This window comes from Schizosaccharomyces japonicus (assembly GCF_000149845.2).
Source record: "Schizosaccharomyces japonicus yFS275 unplaced genomic scaffold supercont5.3, whole genome shotgun sequence".
Taxonomy (NCBI): domain Eukaryota; kingdom Fungi; phylum Ascomycota; class Schizosaccharomycetes; order Schizosaccharomycetales; family Schizosaccharomycetaceae; genus Schizosaccharomyces; species Schizosaccharomyces japonicus.
The window spans coordinates 2,246,364-2,267,952 of record NW_011627862.1 but is presented as its reverse complement, the minus strand read 5'-3'; the positions used below and the strand labels follow the sequence as shown (position 1 = coordinate 2,267,952).

At 42.9% G+C, this 21,589-nt stretch overlaps 7 protein-coding genes across 7 annotated transcripts; 3 read left to right on the top strand and 4 right to left on the bottom strand.

The window, feature by feature from the left end:
- Window positions 1–292: 292 nt before the first annotated feature.
- On the top strand, window positions 293–4,110 carry SJAG_01741 (translation initiation factor eIF3 alpha subunit). The gene is made up of 2 exons (XM_002172948.2): window positions 293–541; window positions 635–4,110. Exons 1-2 carry the CDS (start codon window positions 529–531, stop codon window positions 4,063–4,065), a joined length of 3,444 nt encoding a protein of 1,147 aa, XP_002172984.1. The 5' UTR covers window positions 293–528; the 3' UTR covers window positions 4,066–4,110.
- On the bottom strand, window positions 3,409–6,834 carry SJAG_01740 (transcription factor). The gene has a single exon (XM_002172947.2). It carries the CDS (start codon window positions 6,513–6,515, stop codon window positions 4,191–4,193), a length of 2,325 nt encoding a protein of 774 aa, XP_002172983.2. The 5' UTR covers window positions 6,516–6,834; the 3' UTR covers window positions 3,409–4,190.
- SJAG_01739 (hypothetical protein) lies at window positions 6,768–8,451 on the bottom strand. The gene has a single exon (XM_002172946.2). The coding sequence runs from the start codon at window positions 8,260–8,262 to the stop codon at window positions 6,841–6,843; it is 1,422 nt and encodes a 473-aa protein (XP_002172982.2). The 5' UTR covers window positions 8,263–8,451; the 3' UTR covers window positions 6,768–6,840.
- Window positions 8,452–8,802: 351 nt separating this feature from the next.
- Window positions 8,803–10,488, bottom strand: SJAG_01738 (Tea1 anchoring protein Mod5; the record flags this gene model as incomplete). Its single annotated transcript, XM_002172945.2, has 1 exon — window positions 8,803–10,488. A coding segment is annotated over one exon (1,686 nt), but the record flags the coding sequence as incomplete, so codon positions are not given.
- Window positions 10,489–11,330: 842 nt separating this feature from the next.
- Window positions 11,331–12,430, top strand: SJAG_01737 (BAG family molecular chaperone regulator Bag102; the record flags this gene model as incomplete). Its single annotated transcript, XM_002172944.2, has 1 exon — window positions 11,331–12,430. The coding sequence occupies exon 1, from the start codon at window positions 11,714–11,716 to the stop codon at window positions 12,428–12,430; it is 717 nt and encodes a 238-aa protein (XP_002172980.1). The 5' UTR covers window positions 11,331–11,713.
- A 118-nt stretch (window positions 12,431–12,548) lies between these two features.
- SJAG_05736 (hypothetical protein) lies at window positions 12,549–13,319 on the top strand. The gene is made up of 4 exons (XM_011050750.1): window positions 12,549–12,770; window positions 12,831–12,940; window positions 12,994–13,045; window positions 13,104–13,319. Exons 1-4 carry the CDS (start codon window positions 12,768–12,770, stop codon window positions 13,149–13,151), a joined length of 213 nt encoding a protein of 70 aa, XP_011049052.1. The 5' UTR covers window positions 12,549–12,767; the 3' UTR covers window positions 13,152–13,319.
- A 92-nt stretch (window positions 13,320–13,411) lies between these two features.
- On the bottom strand, window positions 13,412–21,067 carry SJAG_05245 (beige protein; the record flags this gene model as incomplete). The annotated part of the gene is made up of 1 exon (XM_002172943.2): window positions 13,412–21,067. One exon carries the CDS (start codon window positions 21,065–21,067, stop codon window positions 13,412–13,414), a length of 7,656 nt encoding a protein of 2,551 aa, XP_002172979.2.
- Window positions 21,068–21,589: the final 522 nt, after the last annotated feature.

The window sequence follows — 21,589 nt, the reverse complement described above, 5'->3', positions numbered from 1 at the left end:
TCTCTCTTGTCCTCTTGTCCTCTCGTCTCTCTCGATTGCCTCGATTGCCTCGATTGCCTCGATTGCCTCAACCTTTGTCCTTGTCGGCACTCTTCTGGCTTACGAATAATTCCTAACAGCACTGCCGAGCTTGTCCCATTTCACGCCCACAATCGTTCTCATCTTTGTCGGACTTACGTTTTCTAACGCTACCCAGAGGCGCAATTGCTTTTTTCGTTTTCGGTTCTCCACCTTTTCTCTCTATAGTCGGTCTTGTCGCATACTAGACCCTACGCATATAAAGTTTAGATCTAACCGAGGAATTCCATCATTGGCTCGTTCTCTGAGCCAAAGTATCGCGCTGCTTGCGCTGCGCACCCGAAAAGTCAACGCTGTGTTTTTGTTCTATCCTTGCTTTTTTGCCTGTTGAAACGGTCTTCCTTGACGAAAACTCTTATTTACTTATAACAAAAACTTTTTGCGACATAGAAAGTATCTCATTTAGTACGGGATCTCTAGATTTTGCTTAGGAACACACGTAAACGCTAAATGAACGAAGAGAGTACGTACAACAAGACCCTTGTTTTTTTTTCACGGATCGTACTGTCAAGATAATGTTTTTCAGTGACATTTCCTGCTAACCTCGTTGTTTTAGATAGAAAAACTGAGGGAGAACACGAGGAAGAGAAGGAGAACAAATCTGCGGTTTCGTCGGCAGCGACCGTCTTGGAGAATGAAATAAAGGTCACGGTCGATTTTGGTTCTGATGTCGCTCCTTTGAGCCTGTATGCTTCCCCTTATGACAACTTTAATGATCTTCGTCAACATGTTATAGAATTGAACAACGGTCTGTATACCTGTTTCCGTCTCGAGTACAATGGAACCATCATGAACCCTTTCCAGGAGCTCTCTGAGGCCATCGACTGCGAAACCGTGAAGGAAATTAGCCTCCGCGTCATTCTGGACCACTACACGGAGCGTGAGTCGCTGTATCATGCGTTTCGACTCCTAGACAACATCCGTTCAGGCTGCTCGCGACAATCTCACAACGCAGAGCTCGGCGCCCTCATGTCGGTGTATCCTCAGCTGGTGCGCAACCAGTGCGGTGATGTTGATGCTTCGAGGAACACCTCGCACGCACAGTTCAAAGACTTTTCCGGCGAACAGTTATCGTTGCAGTACTACGTGAAGCTTTTTGAGGATGCTGCACAGGCCTCCGAGGAAATCGACTGTTTGCAGGATTTCGGCCTGTCTGCATGGAACCCCGTCCCTCCATACTGGGCCCTGCAGGGTCACTTGTTTTACCTTCGAGTCACCGTCCTTGAAGGTCAGCAATTCCACATCACCTCTCGCTACGATGGCTACTGTGTGAACCAAAGCTCCAACACAAAGTTCGATCCTTCACCAAATCCAAAGTACGCGCTTCACCATTCCCTGTCTGCTTTACTGTCCTCCCTTTCCCCCAAGTTCCAAGCGGGTCTCGCTGATTTGCTGAAAAGTTCAGGCGAATTAGACCAAACACTTAAGTTGCAGGTCAGTAAGGTGCTCCAACAACCAACGTGGATTAACACACATTCTGTTTATACTGCGGATATTACTCGGACGCAATCCATTGTGTGTAACCCCTTCTTGGAAAACAAGAGCAATCTGCGTGACTGGAATGATGAAATTCAATCTGTGCGTGAAATGCCCTACGCCAATTTGCAAGAGCGCGTGCTTCGTGAACGTTTGTTGCAGAAGACACTGAACGAGTTTACGGAAAGTGCTATGGCCGGTGCCATCGAAGTCGTAAACGGGAACGTTCCTGCACTGAATCCCACAGAACCGCTTGCCTCGCAAATGTATATTCACAACAACATTTTCTTCTCCTATGGCATGGACAGTATCGGCATCTTCGATAAAACAGGCGGCAACGAGGCTTCTCGGCATGCAGTGGGAAAGGACGTCGCATACATCCGTCTGCTCACTCAATCTGACCGTTGTCCCATTTCGTTACTCGGCACTTGCCTCATTGATTTCGCGGGTCATCGTATTGTTGCACAGACCTTAATTCCCGGTATTTTCCGCCAACAAGACGAAGGTGCTACGCAAGTCGTGTATGGAAAAGTGGATGGTGAAGATACGTTCGTATTTGACAAGAAGCTCGATCCCCTGCTCAAGGAGGTTTCTGCCATACTTCACTTAAAAAAGCATCCTGTCGTTGGAAACGATGGCAAGACAATTTCCATGTTCACGAGTATGGATGCCAAGGGACTGAAGGGAACCGACGGTCGCTCTTACTTGCTCGATTTGTACAGTTTATTCCCCCTAGACATTGGTTTCTTGGAGGAAATAGCTAATGATGACAGCAAGCTCCCCGCTTATCCCCATACCCTTGCCTACCTTCGTCCCGAACTTATTCAGTCTATTTGGGAAACCAAACTGAAAAATTACGCTGAAGCCAAAGCTGCAAAGCTTAAAGAGTCGGTTCCTAAGGATGAGTTGGAAAAAATTCCTGACATTAGTCTAAACGATTTTGACTACACATTGAATCCCGATGTTTTCCGTTCGGATTACAAAGTTCCAAAGGATTATGAACAAACTTTAAAGAAGGACGAAGAAGCTGTTAAAGCCGTTTCTGAGTTGCTTCGTAATGATATAATTCCATCTTTTGTGAAAACTGTTTGCACTGATGAATCCGCTATGCCCGTTGATGGCATTGCTTTGGCAAGAATGATGCACAAGCGAGGCATCAACATGCGGTATTTGGGTAAGGTAGCCGAATTGGCAGCAAGCCAATACGGAAACGATCATCCACTCGTGTATCTGGCTGAGCTTGAAATGCTTGCCCGTGCAGTCAAGCATGTGTTTAGCAATAATATTGCTAAACACAGCTTTTACAATCGCGCTTCCTCCGTCGCATACCTCCTTTGTTGCATATTTTCAGAGGATGAAGCCTTTAAAGACAGTCCTGTTTATAAAGAGTATCTGCAAAAGATACCTTCAGAAAGTTTCCAAACTCCCACTCAAGTTAAAGAGTCGGTTGCCCAAAATGTTGCATCCCGTTTCCGCTACCGCATTCACAATTCCGCAAAGTTCGTTAAGAGTCCTCCACTGCTAAGAAATATTTGCTTGAAATTGGGCATTCAACTTCTTTGTCGGGACTACTTCTGCGAGCCCTTCGTTCCTGCAGCCTTACAGCCTGCGACTGCCGGAGACAAGAAAAGTAAGAAGAAGAAGGCCACGAAGAAGAAACCTTCCCAAACGACATTCGAGCCAGTCCTTTTCTACCCTACCGATATTCTTAACATTCTGCCCCTTATCAAGACATGCACACCTTGCAGCACACTCGCGCGTGAGGCTTTTGACGCCTGCAAACTAAGCATTGCGCAAAAAGACAAGAATGTTTCTTTGAGTCTACTTTCAGAATCGCTCATGCTTCACGAGCAAATATACGGAATTCTGCACGCAGAGGTTGCAAGGGCGTATTGTCAAGTTGCTTTATTGTTCTATCAATTGGAGGATAAAGAGCAGGCTCTCAACCTTGCTAGAAAAGCAGTTCTTGTCTGTGAAAGGGTGCTTGGTTTCGATTCGGCTGAAACTATTCTTGGCTATATGAACTTGTCGCTGTACGAGTTCTCGTCCGGAAACATTGCAATTGCCTTAGCTTTCTGTGTTCACGCTTTGAAACTCTGGCGCTGCATATTTGGACCGGAACACCCCGATATGATTACCTCGTTCAACAACGTTGCTGTGATGGTACAGAGAATGAACAACTTCGTCGACAGTCAAAAATGGTTTCAAGCATCAGTTGATTTGTCGAAGAAATTCTTCGGTAACACTCTGAATACTGCCTCATTGTATTTCCAGCTTGCACAATCCATGGCTTTTAACGATGAAAGCCGTAATGCCCTGAAGGCCATTCGGATTGCTTACGATATTTACAAAGAAGAGCTTGGTGAAGACCACGCAACAACCAAAGAAGCCGAAGAGTGGCTTTCTAAATTTACGGCCAACGCCGTATACCATGCCAAGCATCTCAAAATCCAACAACTCCAGCCTCATGGAGAGGCGTCAGCTCTTCGCACTCACCGATTTAGTTCATAGATAGACGATGTATAAACAAGACCAATTCAATCAAACCTATTCCAGATTGTATCTAATAAAAACGTTAAACAAAATTAAAGCATAAACAACAAGATTAATGGACCCACTTTGTTGAGCAACAAAGATTATGACATGTAGTTTTCCCCCGGGCAGACTTCATATACAGGTTCGTTATAAAATTCATTTTCAATAATGGTAGGACTGAAAACGTTCGCTGCAGAAAAGTTCAATTCCATTCCCTCTTCAAAAGGAAATGAAAATAAATCATTTCGCACAGGAGTCTCCGGATTAAAATCCACGGGTGGATATTCACATCCTCCATACTGCACACCAGGAATATATGGCTCAGTTTGAGTAGGTGGATTTGTCCCAATCATTGAAAATGCATTCAATAACGCCTGAGGATCCTGACTACCAGGAATTGCTGATGGCGGACTAGCGGACATCGCATCGTCGGTAAAAACCGGCTTCCTTCCATTCAGCGGTACTCTGGGAACTTGAGGCGCATCGAATCCGTCAACCATGCCGCCATTAACAGTACTTATTTGCGAAAGCATGTAAGGGGTTGAACCCGCCTGAGCCTCTTGCGCTGCCTTTTCCTTAGCGAGAATGGCGGTAGCGTACAAAGAATCAAGGGCCCTCAGAACAGTGACAGGGGTGTTAACTGGCAAGTGTTTCATTGTGAGTTGGTAGACATCTTTGACTTTTTTGATCCAAGCGATGTCGCTGTCAACAGTTTCCGCTGTAGGGTTCTTAACAATACCAATGAATATGACAATTATGGAAGTCATCCCCTGGTATAAAAGTGCTTTTAGTAAGGGTACATGTCCGTCAGCGATTTCCGTCAGAAGTTTCACAATCTTTCTGGCAGCAGCGAAGCAAATTTCCTTCGAATCAGTAGCCTCGGATTCGGGCCTATGAGAACATGAGATAGTGAGGTTTTTCGTTATGCTGTGTCGATGCAACAAGACTTGTGCGTTGTAAAACGAACCAGAAAGAATGAGTAAGCTTTTGTAATAAAATGGTTTTTCGGTTGCATGATAGTCCAACCAAAACTCCTGAGGAAGTCTGACCTTCCAAAGACATAGCTGTTTGTCAAGGTCTATAATGCGCTCACTGATTTGAGCATTAGTGTCTTTCATAGCCTGTGCAGAGTAGAGAGCAGAGAGTATACGTCCATTAATTCTTGCAAGTTGCAAGACCGCTTCATAAAAATTAAAAGAGGAGAGTTTGTCTTCCTGGACAGCGCGTAAACCGCAGCAATCATAGACGGAAAAGAAAGGGATTTCCTGATCAATGTCTATATCCTGCAAGCAGTACGGTTTGCCAGTAACCATTGCCATTATGCGATCAAGGATATAAATGTTCCAAAAAATTACCGCTCGCTCTTGTACATCGTCCGGTCCTATGGACCAAACAGAGCTATTACGGTGAAGACCCAACGTTTGCGAAATACGAATAGCATACCCCAACGTGATCCATGCAGCACTCACTCGGCATGTACAATGAAAGTACAATACAATAAGCGCGGTAAGCTTCAGAGCATCCAAAGAATTACAAAATAATAAGCCACCTCGTTTGTCAATGACATTAGCAAAAAAAGCGTCAGCTTTAGTGAATTGATCCTTATCCGAGGAAGCCAAACAACCAAGTGCTAATATGGTAAAGTACAGGCAATATGATACAGCATTGATGGAGCCATCTGGATTCTCCCACCAGTGGGGCTTACTGATCATCTCATAAACAGATTTTTGGTCATAAAGTGGGATATAGGAATAGTGTCTGAAAAAGAGATCCATATAAATCTTCGCGACATCTTGCGGAGGGAAATTCGCTCGTTGAGACAACTTCGGCAAGTAGTCATTGGAGACGAACTCCTTGTTGAAGATGGTAAAAACGTCAAGCAACTTCTTTTTGGCGAGGGAGGATGCACTTTCTGCTGCGTGTTGAAGAATAGAGAGCGCTGAAGAAACGCCAAAATACTTCTGTTCTCCAACAGGCGTCGTCAACAACATACCCATGCGTTCAGTCAGGGAAGTAATGTCCTCGGAAGTAGAGTCGTCGAAGTTTGAATCGTCATCAATGCTGCTATTAAAGTCAGGCTCACTAGCAGGAATGGCCACCGGTGAACGTACTTTCCAAAGTGATGGAGCAGCAGTTCTGAGCACCGATTCCATTTGCTCGAGCCTTGAAACCAACGACTTTAAGTACAGTTGTCGTTGACCACCCTTTCGTTTGGAACGGGGAGTAAATACACAGGTAACGTTGTGGTTTAGACAGTTCGTACACGATGGCATTTTACCGTCACATCTGATTTTCCTTTTCCGACACAGATCGCAAGCCCGTTGAATCCTTCGAGGTTTCTCCGACACAGAACCGGTCTTTAAAGAACCACCCACAGCGTCAGAAGAAGATGCTGCGGAAATCATATCATTCGGTGTTCCATCCATGTGTAAATCGAAGATAAAAACAAATTAGGAATTCAAAAAGACGTGTATACACGAGTTCCAATTTCTTTTACGTTCTCTTGCAGAAAGACTCTAAATGACGTTTACACAAAATAACAAGTCTGTCAAGTCTGTCGCTCCTCTAACAGAAATTTTTAGCTCAAATCTAGGGTCTTCAGAAATTTCCTAAAAAACAGCTTCCGCATACAAAGGAAACCAAAGACTGGCTTAAAAACCCGAAATTAAGCAGTTGGATGTCCTAATCGCAGGATTTAAGGCTCGGTTTACCGCTTATACCAGTTCTTGTGTAATAGTGTGTTATATGTGGTTAATGTGAAAGTGTGAAATAGAGCCAGTAATTAACGAAGCATCGATTTGCCTCGAGATTTCCCGATATTAGTAGTTGATCGCTTCCAGCGCCACTAATAAGAGATGGCGCCAATTTTGGAAAGGAAAATAACTGTATGTGAAGAGGGAAAAAAACGGAAAATGGATTCTCGCGGAAGATGAGCTCACAGTCGCTATAGATGTGTATCAAAGCAGAACTCGTATATTTTATATTATATCTCCTCGGATGAACGTATAGATCTGGTGAGTTTGAGAGGTAGTAGTTTGAGGGTGCTAGAAAAACCTGATCTGAGCTTAGCGTGATATTTTCAAAAGTGGAAAGACTGCAATTGCTTGGAAGCGTCAATTGAACAACAATGGGGATCTCCATTACATTTTCAAGTTTCATTTCGTAAATGTGCTGCTTCTTTCGGCCGCCCAAGCCGGTCGCTTCATCGATCAAACCTGGGCGCAACACAATTCGTGGAAGTTCGAATTTCTCCGGACCATCTGTTATCAAACGTAACTCTGGAAAATCTGACAAAGTGGAAGTTTCATCGAGCTGTTCTGAACACTTCTGACAGCGCCGCGAGAGCTTTCCTTTTAAGGGAGCAGGAATCGGAAGTTGTCTTTCGGTAAACATCTTATTTTGAGCCGTAAACCCGACATTGCTTACTACTGCGTCGGAATAACACGGGACACTTGCCATTGGGAATACAATGTCTAGTGATTTGTCCTTATCTTCATTGTTGCTGTTCTGACCTTGCTGTTGCTGCAAGGAAGCCGCTTGTAGCTGAATTATTCGATCTGCTGCTGACCTAATATCGGTATTTGTCGGTAATAAGACCACGGGATCACCTTGTCGCTGAGATGATTTCCCGTTTATTAGGTCCATATATGAACCTGATATGACTTTTTCGCGTATTTCTTGAAACGAATTTGCGTAGGAGTCATAGCTTTTACGAAACAACGCGACTAAGTCGGATGATGACTTGACATTTGTCCACAGACTTTGGGAGTTCCATTTGCATTTAGGACATGCAATGTAATAGGCCTTTGACTGCTTACTGTACATGTACTTGGTCGCGGCCATGCACTTAGGACAACAGTAGCAATGAGAGCACTTTCCGTTCATTACCTTCGCGACCACAGCAGGCATGCTTTGTGAACAATTGTCGCAATAGTATTCACTGATGTATTCCTCAACACACTTTGGACATTTAAGTTGCCGACATTGAGGACAATAGCTCATACATTCAGCTGGAAACAAATGGTCCCAGAAACAGTCTTTTAACTGCTCAAACAATTTCTCCGGTTCTGACGGACTCGCGTCTAAGGAGCACGGACAAAAACAGAACGAGGGAAAAGAAGTAGAAGAATAAAGGTTTGAGGAATATGGCTTTTCATTCACCGTCAAATCCATTCTGCAATTCTGTCAGAAACAATTATCTTTCACATATGGATCTGAGACAGGTGTAAGTTCAAATAATCGGGTAAACTGTCAATGGAAACTGGTTTTATTTTTTAAATTTTTTATTTTTACGCTTCGCCTTACAACATTGATGTTTGTTAAAGTTGAGTGAATTTGTAACCAGATTCGGGTTTTGACACGTTTTGTCGCGTCGCGTCAAACGGGTAAATAAAGAAACAATTCTTATCAAACAATGAAACACTTCCCAACATGAGGGGAGCTTTTCTCCCACTGGCATGCAACATAAAACAAAGCACCTAAATAGTTTCTACATAGCCCACCTTCCTGATCGTTTAGAATATTGCATTTAAATATTTACATTGATTGTAGAGGTAAGAAATGAATGATATTAAAGTACTGCTGGCACTTTTCGTTTCAAAGAGCTACAGCAAACACAAGTACCGAAGACTTGGATGTAGGCAAACAAAAAGATGAATTGGAAGAAAAAAATCAAGTAAAAAACCCTTTCACACAGACACGTCAACGGAGTTTTCACATCAGGACGCAACACAGCTTAGATGAGAGGGACGTTTTTTCTTTAACGGGTTTGTTCTGAGCGGCATTAGCCTTCAGCTCAGCTGCAGCTTTTGCTGCAGGTCTTGTAGCATAGTCCTTTACTACGTGAGGAGGAAGGTTGGATTCAATGGGACGCAATGCCAAATCGGATGACAAATGCGCAAGGTGTGTGCGTTGTTGAGCAACAGAGGGTGATGCAGTAGAAAACGAGTGTGCAGAAGGTACGGTAGGAACATTGGGAACATTGGAGACAGTAGTATTGACGGACGGAGCGTGTTCAGACCGATTCGAGGTACTGACCTGGCGTAAGTGAACCTTTTCCGCAAATTCTGTCTTTGGCTCTTCAACGATGGGCATGATTTGTGTTTCTTGTTCCACTCCGGTAAACGAGATTTCAGAGTAATGACGCTTAGAGGATTTTCTCGTAACTGCTGGGGGGAAAGTACTTGTAGCAGTAGCAGGAGCAAAGGTAGGGGGACCATTCAAAGATAAACGTATTTCGCTATCCATATCTGCCCGCTGGTTACTACCATTCTTGTTGACCGAGCTCTTACTTCCGACAGTAGCGGGTAACTCCTTAAGTTTCAATGGTGATCCAAAGTCATCGGCCACGGGAAGATCCATAGCAGACAGCCGTCTGGAGTTTCGTTTACTGTCGGCCGCAACATTAGAGGCTGCGTCATTCAAAGAACCATTATTCTCAAGAGCACCGGCTGTATTGTCTAGTTCGGTAGCTTGTGTCTGGCTGTCAATTTGATTGGAGGGCTCTTCCGCGATCACCTGGGAAGAAGCATTGTTGTCCAACGCATAGTCATTCTTCATGAATGCCGTGGGATATGGACTAGAAGAAGTAGTATTAGGTCGACTTTGAGGTACCGATGAGGGACGAGGAGGGACGGGTGTAATGGGAGCAGAAGCTGGAAGAGGCCATGCAGTGCGTTTGCTTAGAGAAGGAAGGGCCACGGAGGGTGGTGCATTATCAAGATGTGAGACGGCTCTCATCGTGTTTTTGGAAAGTTGAAATATAGACCTCTCCAACCGTTCCATCGTAAAATTTAGACGTGAATCCAACATCGCCGTGTCCAGCAAGGACGGCGAAATGGATTCTGTATGCACAGTGAACCTAGAACGCGACATTGGATGGTTTCGGTCGAGAAGTGTTGAATAGCTCCTTCCTTCTTGCGATTCGAGCGATCGCTTACTGGCGTTCGCGAGACGCGAATAGGAGCAAGGCGATGTTTGAGGAGAAACCACACGAGTAGTATGGTCACTCTCCAACGACGGCGCACGGGACACCTTGTCAGATTCTGGGCTTCCGAACTGACGAGAGGGAGGAACGGCTGAAGAAGCACCTGCAGAACGACGACGAACTGAGCCACGAGAGTGCAACCCTACATGCCCTGCGGTCTTTGGACGCTGTAAATGTGACGTGGAGAGCGTTTTCGTTAAGCGCGGGCTAACTTTGGTGGGAGAAGGTTCGATAAATGACTGTGAAGAACTAGGAAGGTCATGCATCGAACGCCTCGATGCTGGGCTAGTATATATATCACCTGTACTCACGCTGACACTAGGTTCGTCATTCTGAGGTGGGTCCTCCACATCGTAGAACACATCCAGTGAACCATTTGTTGTTCGAGGTCGCTCCGAAACAACAGGATTACTCTATACGATGTTAGTACTAGGGAGATAAGGAAGTTAAAAGGAAGGAAAGGAAAAGGAAAAGGGAGAAACGAAACCGAGAAGGTAGACATAGCACGGAGAACAGAAAAAAGAACAGAGAATGAAAGCCGTTAATGACGGAAGGACCCGGGAAGTTGGGAGAGTAAAGAGAACATGAGGAAGGTACCATGGGAAGGAATATGTCAAACAAAACTGTATCTCAATATTCACTAGCACCGTTTCATACTCTCCACTTGAAACCTTCGTTCGATGGCTTCAATTGGACAAACTCAATCGTAAATGTTTTCCGACGGCGTAGAATCATGCATGCATAAATTTAATTTAGGTTATGACATCCCATATTCTTCTTCTTTAGGCGATTCTGTTTAAGTGTAATTAAACATTTACAAACCAGCGAATAACGACATGATTTCCCAATAAAACTACATCACTTCGAGCCTTTTCTTCGTACTTAACCGTGAGAAGTTCAATTCTTCTTTAAAAGTCCGTTTCTGACGCAGCAATTCCATAAAATTGAAGAATTCCTCCTTTCCAGCTGAATAGAGCAAACATACCTGATTGAGTCTCCAGTAGGAGGGAGTGGACGTATTTCTATTTAAAGCCGACATAGGTCGACATAAAAGAACGAAACAATCGATGTAACAGTGAACCAGTGCGGACGGTAGACGCTAGAGTCTGCGAAAGGCTGGTTGCGGTTTTCGCTCTCGCATCCCCTAAGAGACTTACACGTGGAGCATTTAAGTTTAGCGGGAGAGGGATGTAACCTATTGGACCCTTGATCGATGGATCGGCATAACCTTATGTACATGTGTTCGCTAAATGAAAAACACCACGCGTGAAAGAGCTTAATTGAGAGTATACATGTAGCGCGCATAGACGCGTTGAATTTGTCTAACTCAACAAACGACAGTATATGTAAGCAAATACGGGTTGTGTAAGAATTCTAAATACGATGTAATACTACTGGAATCATTCTGTATTGATCCTGAACCAAAGTTGGATTGACGAGAAGAATGATCGGTTTAAACGCATTTTTCTCTTCTCTTCAACAAGCTCAACTGGCTTTTTTACTCAATTTGATTCAATCGTTCCCGTCTTTGTGCCTGAAATACTGTTTCTCGGCCATTTAAGAACGATTTTTCCACACCTCTTGTCTCTCTCTACGGCCACCTCAATTCCTGCTGTCAAACTAAAAATCACTACTAGAATGTTTGGGATTTCAAAAGAATTGTTAGCTTTGATCTCCATTTTTGGTATTTCTGTCGCTTATTTGCTTGTTCAAAGCGTACGTCCTCGTTCTACCAAGGTTAAGTCATCGAGTTCTGAAAAGCTCAATGAAAAGACGGCCGTCCTGGAAACAAACCCGGAACAGGAAAATGTGGAAATGACGGAGTCCTCGGAGACTCCAAGCCAACTGACCGTCAAATATAAAGGAAAGACCGTTACTTTGACGCTTCGTGACCCACCTTTGGACAAAATCACAAAGGGAAAGCTGCTCCGTAAAGCTTGTAACGCTGTTGGTCTCAAGAAGCCCGGTAACATTCTCCTTATGCACAAGGGAAAGATCTTGAAGGACGGCAGTGTTTTTGTGCAAGGAGTTCGTAACAAAGATGCCTGTGAACTTGTTGTTGACAACAGTTCTCCGGCAGAAAAGGCCGTTAGAGCAATGAAGAACGGAATTGAGGAACAAATATTGCCTTTGGTAGAACAGTATGTTGCTGAGGCAGGTAAATTGTCTGACGAAGAACGTGAAGACGGACACAGACGCTTGTCAGAAACGCTTCTTGGACGTCTTATTCAATTGGACGCTATTGACATCAATGGTGATCAAAAGGTCCGTCAGCAGCGGAAAGAGACTATTTCTTGGATTCAATCACTCATTATCAAGCTTGACGACGCATCCAAGGGAGTTACTGGCAAGTAATATCATTTTATCGACACAGCCTGGTTTTGAATGCCATAAAGCCTGTTTTTTCAATACTTCAGAAATGTACTAGTTTTGTTCAGTAAATAGGATTCGCTCAAACAACAACTGATTTTTTTGGAATTTTCTTTTTACTCTTCACCTTCCTCAAGCTTACTTGTGGATTTTATTTTTCTTCAAAAACGACACAATTTCTCAAGCTGTTATATTTCTAGTAACTTGATACATTCACTTTTGTGCCTCTATAAAAAAAAGGTATTTATTCCTTCTTTATTATCGCGAATTCGTCGTTTTCCTTCTTTTCCCCTGTACTTGCTAAAAACTCCAACCTGTCGAAATGGTAAGTCTTCTCCGTGTCTTTAATATACTCTATGGTGCTGACAATATTGTCTTCCTCTAGACTGCAATCTTTAATTTCGAAAGTTTGTTGATTGTGATTCTTTTGACTATTTGTACATGCACCTATGTTCACCGACAATTTCCAGCTTTGTTGAATAGAAGAAAAGAGGGGTGAGTTATATTTATGATTGATTAAATAACGGTCATCTAATGCAAGAAAACAGAGTGCTTGGCGTTTTCTGGAAATGTGCACGAATTGGTGATCGGGCAAGTCCGGTAAGTAATGACGATGATACCTGGTTTTGTTGCTCGTAACACTAACAGTAATTAACAGTACGTCTCTATATGTTGTGTCATCATGGCTGTTCGCATACTACTTTAGTAAAGAAACCGGTAATTATCGCTCATAGAAAAGAGTTCGAACACTGTAGGTGCATAACAAGCCCTTTCAGCATCAATTATCCTGTTCGCAGTCAACGAGAATTTGCATGTTCTAAGTGAAGATAGTCATGAATATCACATATTATCTATTTGTATTGATATTTGGAAAACATAAATTAATCATTAAAGTCATGTTTGAACAAAGTCAAGAATATTATCTTGCAGTAAATGTGCGCTAACATAAACAAAATCATGACATCTTTAGTAGTTCTTGTAATTAAAAGAAATACGACGTGAACACTCACGGCAAACCTTAATATGCGAATTTGGCAGCGTTACAATACAGTCATTGCATATATTGCTGTTGCCACAGGCTCTACATTGGCATCTCCATTCCATAAGAGAAAAACGAGTGTCACAAAGAACACAAGTTTCAGCAGAATTTGAATGATCCAGGTGCACACTAGACCCAGTATCAGGTAAAGACCAGGCAAATACTCTGCCTTGAACGTCTCCGGTAAAAAGCATGCGTGCATTTCCATTCATGTACACGCAAGTGATCTTCGAGAACAACGGCTTCCGACTACGCCGATTTCCAACGGTCGGCTGAAACTCACGAACCAACTGATATCTCCAATTGGGTGTTTTTTTAAGACTGTCAAAGCGAGAAACAGTATCGATTAGGATTCTGTCTTTCTGCTTCTTTTCCCAAATACGGATGACCCCATTTGCATGACCAGTTACGAGTAATTCTCGGTGAAGCCATTCAGAATGAACTCCAGTATAAAAACATGTAGCCGTGACAGCCTCGTTCTCTCCAGAAAACGAACGAGTAAGTCTATCAGCAATGAGCTTATCACCGTTAATGGAAATTAATACGCAATAAACACCGTGCGTAATAGCGATATCTCCATTTCGAGGATTTACCGTAATTGTCTGAATAGGAGCTTTTGCAATCCTCATACTGTTGACAGACTCACAACGGTTCATGTCCCATATGATTAAATGTCCAGTTTCGTCACCACTGACAATAATACTAAAAGTCTTGCAGACACAAACCGCCGTAATCTCAGACTGGTGACCACTAAGAACGCATTTCAAGGTAAGCGTGGTAGGCTTGGCATGCGAAATGAGCCAGCACTTTAGGGTCATATCCTTAGCAACGGTGATGAAGCTACGTTCATCACACGCCTGGAGATGAGTAATGCGTTTAACATGTAGCTCTTCAAACAATTGCGTGCGTTTCTCAGAATGAAGAGGCATGAGCTCAATCGCATTGTCAATGCGCCCCCAACGAAGAAGTAAGTTTCGGCTTATTTGTATAATATTATAGGGAAGAGCATGCAATTCATCCACATCGTGCTGATAAGAGATGCTATTAACAGCACCAGTAATTTCAAAGACTGGCGAGTAACTTTGAATTAGCGCTGCCGTGGAGTCCTCAAAACGGCCGAAAATCAAGTTTCCCGTCGCACGATCGGTGAAATCGAGACCACGAGGAGGGTGAGGTCGTTTGAATATTTGGTTTGGAGTCTGTCCAAAATTATGAATAATACCGACAGTAGCGGCAAGTTCAAGTTCATTGTCGATGTTCTCAAGATCAATGGAGCCCTGGTATGAGAGATTATGAAAAACGTTGGTCCTATTGACGGCACTCGGACCCTTTTGATCACAGCCAAATATGAGATCAATCCATTCATGCAAATGGGCACTGACATAATCACTTTCTAAAGCTTCTCTGTTCTTTTGAACAAAGATCATGGGATCACCTTTAGCCCAGGGTGGAAGTACGACGTTGTCAATCGCCATTCCATTGCTCTGTCGGACACCGAAATCAAAATGATTCAAATTGACGAACATTTCACTTAAGTAGAAGAACTCAGGAATCAGTTCACGAACATCTGCCATGTTATCCCTAGATGCAGAGTCCCAAGTTTGTTTGATGGAGAAAAACAAACGATCTGCATGATCGAATTGACCACCTTGCAAAGCCAAATAGGCATCAACAAACGGGCGAAGGCGAATGAGAAACGACGTTACAATCATTGCAGAGGAGTAATGAGTACCATAATGGAAAGGCTTTTGTTGAGAATCATTTAAGCCAAGCATCATCTGATACCTTTGCATAAACTGTTCTTTACGCTCGGGAGTTTGAGCACCCATTGGCTTGCTTAAGTCACGAAAAGTTTTAGGATCCGAGAAATCAAGTTCCTCGCTTTCATAATCTGCAATAACCCACGGGAAAACAGGGTACTGTGTTAGATCGTTATAAGTACGTCCGGCAAGAGTATTAACGATTTGCAAATAATGAAAGTTAGATATCTCATGCCGCTCCCACTGTTTCGTTGCTGGATGAGTAGCGGCAATAGAAAAAGCACTCACAAGTCTTGAGCCAAGTGCTCCTACCATTGTATGTTTTTTTCCAACTTCCTTCGGAAGAGGACTGTTCAATGTCAACGCGTCACTTGTTCTCTCATTACGAGAGAGGAGCATTTGGTGCAATGAATCCCGAGCTTTTATAGACGGTAAAATTACTAGGAAGCTTCTTCCATCTTTGAAAAACAATTCTAAGCCAACATCACGGAGAAGAAAACATCTTTTCATCACCGAGATTAACTCACCATAAAGCCAATGCCAGTTACTGGCCACAGATCTCTCAGTACTTGCGTCTGCAAGACGATGGTTTATGTCTTGTTCGTGTAATAAGCGCAAAAAAGGATCGCGCTCATTAGCAACTGAATCATCTCTGACATCAACGATCTCATGGTCGGACCTGAAAAAGAAACTGTCCATGAGATATATGCAAAACTTCCCCAGTACAAGAATGCCTTCGACAGCATCCAGGCCTACGACACGCCCAACATTGAAAACCTTTTCAAAAAGATCACCATGTACGAGCACGTGCATAGCGCTCTGGTTCTTGTCATCCTTTTCCTCTTCTTCCTCAGTAAGATCTTCAGTGTCTTTATCCGCTGTACTCTCATCTGCATCCAAGTCAACGGGCTTAGCATTTTCAATCAATCCCTTGGCTTGCGAAAGTTCATCTTTTATGCTTTTGCCAGGCTCTGAAGTCGGTGCATTGTACTTTTGTCCGTTTCCACTAGCGCGTTTAGACTTTGGCTCACTCTTCAGTTTTGGTAATAAACAGGGCATTAAACGTTTTCTCGTGCGCTCTGCACCCTCAGTACAATCAAGTTCCCATAGAATGTCGTCGCTTTTAAAAAGGAATGAACGTAAAGTTAACTCATTCTCAATAGATTGAAGAGCATTTCGGATAAACACGTCTTGGTCAGACTGATCCTGGTACATTTTCCGGAACCGACTGCATTCCAACGCGTAAAGATTCATCATCCAAGACTCAATAGACGCAGATGTCTCAAACGTCTTTTGCGATTCAAGTTCACTTGTAGCTATAAGCCGTTTGATGAAGGAATAACGAGTGTTATTGGTGGCAGATGTCTTGTCACGTTTCGATTTGTTTGCTGATTTCACAAAATCTTGCCAATTCTCTTCGTAAGCTGCCATCATATGCTTACTGATATTGATTCTATTTTCATCAAACCAGGTAAGAAACTGTCGAGAATCTGTTTCCAAAACAGAGGAGAGGCCGTGCTGCAGTGAACTGTCGGTGTCCTTAAATCTATTGCTGAGAAAATCATTGGCGTGGAAATGAAGGTAGAAAATGCGCCATACGTCGACTGCTTCAGTACGAAGTTCAGGAACATCTAAGAGGACTATTTGATAAAGTACATACCAAATCAAGTCAAGAGAACCCAGCTGAAAGAAAGACGCCTGAAAAAATATGCTTTGCCAATACTTAAGTTGCTTTAGGATTGACATAAGCTCGTTTACTGAAGTTTCCTTGAGTGGAACAAAAGCCAGCAAATAAGAATGAACGAATGATGCGTGTAACCTTGCAATAATTTGTGTTACAGTCTTAGGGATTTCATGAATTTTACTCTCGTTATGCCACTTCTCTAACAGATGTCCACCGAAGTCCCTTATGTTGAATATGCTGGAGTTTATATACCCTTGGTGCCATAAGCAAGTCAAACTCCAGTAAACAATAGAAAGGTTCGACAGCACCCAGGTCTTAAACATGAGATCCGGGAGTTTCTCGATTACCTGTAATATCTCATCGCACAAAGCTTTTGAAACTGCAGTGACAAACAATCTTTGATGCCTTTGTGCTTGGAGGTAAATACCGGGAATGGGATTGAAATTTTGACATTCTGCGGAGCAGAAAATGTCCTGCAAATAAATTCGCAGTAACAAATTGTCTACATTTCGTAGTAATTCTGAGACACGACATTCCGGGAATAAATCAACCATCGTGTTTCGTAAGTCAGTACAGCCTTTCAGAAAACTCGATGTTTTTGAAGGCGCGACTTCGAGCTTTGAATAGTTGTCCAAAGAGTTGAGATACTTGATCTTGGACGTCGACAATGATCGAACCTTTTTGCCAAAAGTACTACTCGAAACACGACGATGATGACCAGTCATGCCTGCGCTGAGGAGACTAAGAGAGGTGGTTCTTGGAAGTCTTTTCTCTAATGTATCTCTAACTTGTTCCAGTTCATCAGCAGGAGAAAGATAACAGTAAAGAGATGTGTACGGCATTACCAAACGGTAAAACTCCTCCAACATGAGAGCTTTGTGAGTTGGATCAAGAAAAAAGGAAGTTTGTAGAGAAAGAAGGAATTCTGTTACGGACGTTGCGTACTCGATACAAGAGGGGACAGGATTTACAAGTACCTTGAAATTATCCTTGAGTACATATTCTATAGATTGTGTTAATAAATTGAAGACTTCCATAACGGGATACGCATCCTCAAGTCCACTTGACAGCAATTCGTTTAGCTTCTCTTTAAGAGTCTTCTCCGACGACCTTTGTATCTTATGTACCCCATAGCCCAAGAACATACTAACAAGGAGAATCCAAGTCTCCTCGTCATTCACGTGCATTGCTAATTGCTTCCCAAGAATTCGTAAACCATAAAACTTCTGTTGAAGTTTGGCAATGTAAACGAAACCCATAACACGAATGAGTTGAGTAAACAGTTTCAGACCACAAAGAAAGTAATTAGTATCGTGTTCACGTAAAAGAAACAGGAGCCACATTGATGTAATCATTGACGAAAAGCGACGAATGCATGCAGCACCATTTTCTGAGTTTGTAAGGAAATCAATAAAACTTTCACAGAGCATACGACCAGCTTGCTTAATGGTAAATCGAGTACCACGTAGCGGGTGACGTTGTGTTAAATCGGAAGCTCTAGAGCCACGACGGACACGTTTACTGTTCTGTGTGGAATAAACGACGAAGGTTGCAACCATTCGTATTGTTTCCGTAGTGAACATGTATTTAAATATGGAATGGAAGACCATTTTTAGAACCGGTAACGTTTCCACGGAGAAAAGGAAATTGCGTAAAGAAAACAGTAGTTTTTTCAGTAAGTGCATTTTTGAGAGACGTTTAACATTGAAAGCCGCATAAGGATTATTCTCAGTCAACGAAAGTAATAAAGTAAGATGCTGCAGACGAACATCTAAGTCTAAAGACTTCGCCCACAGTTCAAAATCCAAAAAGAGTGTGTGAAATAGGAGTGGATTCTTAATGACGCTTGGCACAGGGTCCAAACTTAGTCCACAATATTGAGATATCAGCAACAAGGTCTTTTCATTTATCAACGAGTCCGACTTTGAGCGAAGTATGCTTGCAAGGATTTCATAAGCATGGCCTTGTTCAGCAGCTTCGGCAAATCTCCATTCAGAATCGATAGCCTTACAGAACAGTTCCAAGCTAAATAAGAGATTGTCATCATCCGTTGCCGACCGAACGAAATCCAACAGTACAGATATTCCACCAATATTGTAAGCGGCCTCAATGATGTTTTGAGACACGCATGGTAGAATGATACCAGAGGAAACGCCAAACGACAAATGAGCTGCGGAAAAGACGTGATCATAGGACGTTGCGGCCCGATTAAGATAAATACGAGAGTAAAACTGTGACTTCAAGTTGTCCAACACGTTGAGGGTATCCGGCGAGCATAGTTTATGCAATCCTTCGTCACCTATATTCACATAGTCATTGGCATTGGAAACAAATACCAACGAATCGGACGGATAATCACGATTTGAGCTATTGATCTTGTCACCAAATGTAAGATTAAGAAACGTTGAGGCACTATAGATCATGTAATCCGCGAGATTTTCACGGAACGAACCTGCAAAACCAGGGCCAAGTACATACATTAGAGCGATGTGCGAGGATGATAAAGGCAAGGAATGCATTCGTACCATTCCGAGGTAAATTTCGGGATACATATTTACTGTATCTGGAGCGGTATCGGTTTCAGACATAGTAGACTGCTTAGATATGGAGAATCTGGATATTGAATCACTCAATGCATCCGACTGTGTTTCTGGCTGTTTTGGATTGGCACCAACGGAGATGTAATAAGGCTGTAAAATGGATGGGGAGAAGGGATAAGGACATTGATTATACTCAATAGCATGACCATCAATAAAATATACAAGAGTGTTCGAAGTTTTAACATGCACAAAAGAGATGAGATGCCAATTCCCGTAAAGGGATGAGTTCAATGAATGCTTCTGCGACACAGAATGCGATGAGTCGTACAACTTGTGAGTTGCTGAATTTTGAAGACTATCGCCGAATTGAAAACGAATAGTCCTGTCGTCCGCAAAGTACACGACTCGGAATAAGCACTGCTTTGTAACATCCGCTAAAGATATAAGAGTAATGGGGGAACAAGATGTAGTAGATTGGGGAAGCGGAATGTCATCCACATTCAACCAAAAAGACATTGTGTAGCCGTTGTCGTCAAGCTTTATGTTGTTGAGCACATAATCCACAGATGCATAACCTTTCAAATTAGGATTTAAATAAAAGCAAGGAGGATGGCATGCGTCCATGGTTTTCTGAATCCACTCGCGTATCCAAACCCTGGGATTCTTTTTGTACTCTTCAAGGACGAGGGTTAAGGTGCTGTTCGAAACTCCATATCGTGCAGACAATTCAGTAATCTCAATTAAAAGGTTGGCCAGCGACTCATCCAATGGTTCTTCCGATTGCGGAAAGAGAAGGACCATGAGAAAGTCGAGGGCACTAGAAGAAGCGATTTGAATACGGTTAAAGACACTCTGCTTGAGTGTCTCGCACAAAAAGTTTACGAATGGAGGCAGCAGCTCCGTATTTATGAGAATGTCAAGTACTAAAGGAAGAAGATCAGGAAAAAACAAAGGCTTTCCAACAAGCGCCGTCAGGAAAGACGCATAAATATCTTTAGCGGGAACGTCCTCGGGTACAATTTTAGTAAATGCTTCTGCAATGTTGTCAGAGTCGTTGACAACGAAGGAAATAAGGGCAGACGAGAGCTTTACTCTCCGAAGTAAAAGAGCGCTTTTCGCATCTCGAGCACTTTGATCAACCTTGGGAGCATTTAAAACTTTTGTGGAAAGCTTTTCAAGCAATGAAGCGTACGGAGCATCTAGAGATGTATTTCGTTGATGGTGTCCCTTCAAAGGAGCACCGTCGCCCGGTAGCAATTTGACGATTGCATTCGCTAACCAGTACTCGACGTGTCGCTCAACTAAGAGCCAAGAACGGAGAACAGTGTATGAAGTTGCGAGTGAGAGAATACGAAGACATTTTTCAAAGATTTCTAGAGACAAGTCATTCTCTGAATTTAGACGGGCCAAAACGTTACTGAGAATTTGGAAACCATTGTTGGTGATGAAGAGTTGCGGAAAAAGCTTCCGCGGGATTTTTGTTTTTAATTGGTTATACAGAACAGTCAGCTTATTCGTGATTTCGCGTAATGTTGTGCATTGCGATAGGGAATGAAATGATTCTACGCAAGACGAAACTGATACAAGGTCCTCACTCATTGTTTATGAGAAAAATGAATGACCGTGAAAGCGGGGGAAGAAGAAGTAACGATGGTTCAGAGTCGAGAATCGTCCAACTTCCGAGTGAATTTTGTAATAAGATGGGAATTTACTTGGCAAAGTAATGGGCACCAAGATGGTAGACAACGAAGCACAAAGGTCCCATAAAATCCAAACCAAGTTTACCAGTGTCAGTATTCGATCAATTGAGACGACAACACGCATACAAATCGTATAAAACGGCCAAATATAGCGATTGGAAGCAGAAATCAAAATGCCTAAGACAGAGCAGTCAAGGGCTTCCAATTAATTAGCCAGAAATGTCCACAAACGCCCCAAAGTAGCTAAATTGAAGGATACGGACTGGTAGCGTGTGATTCGGACTGAGCAAGTTTGCAGTGCCGGGATAAGCCAACTTGACCCGGCCCGTTTAGTGTGCCGTAATGTGGTGGAACGCGCAATGGTGTCCTGTGCACAAGTTTGTTAAATCTATTACTGATGCAGTAAACTGTGTTATTTCAA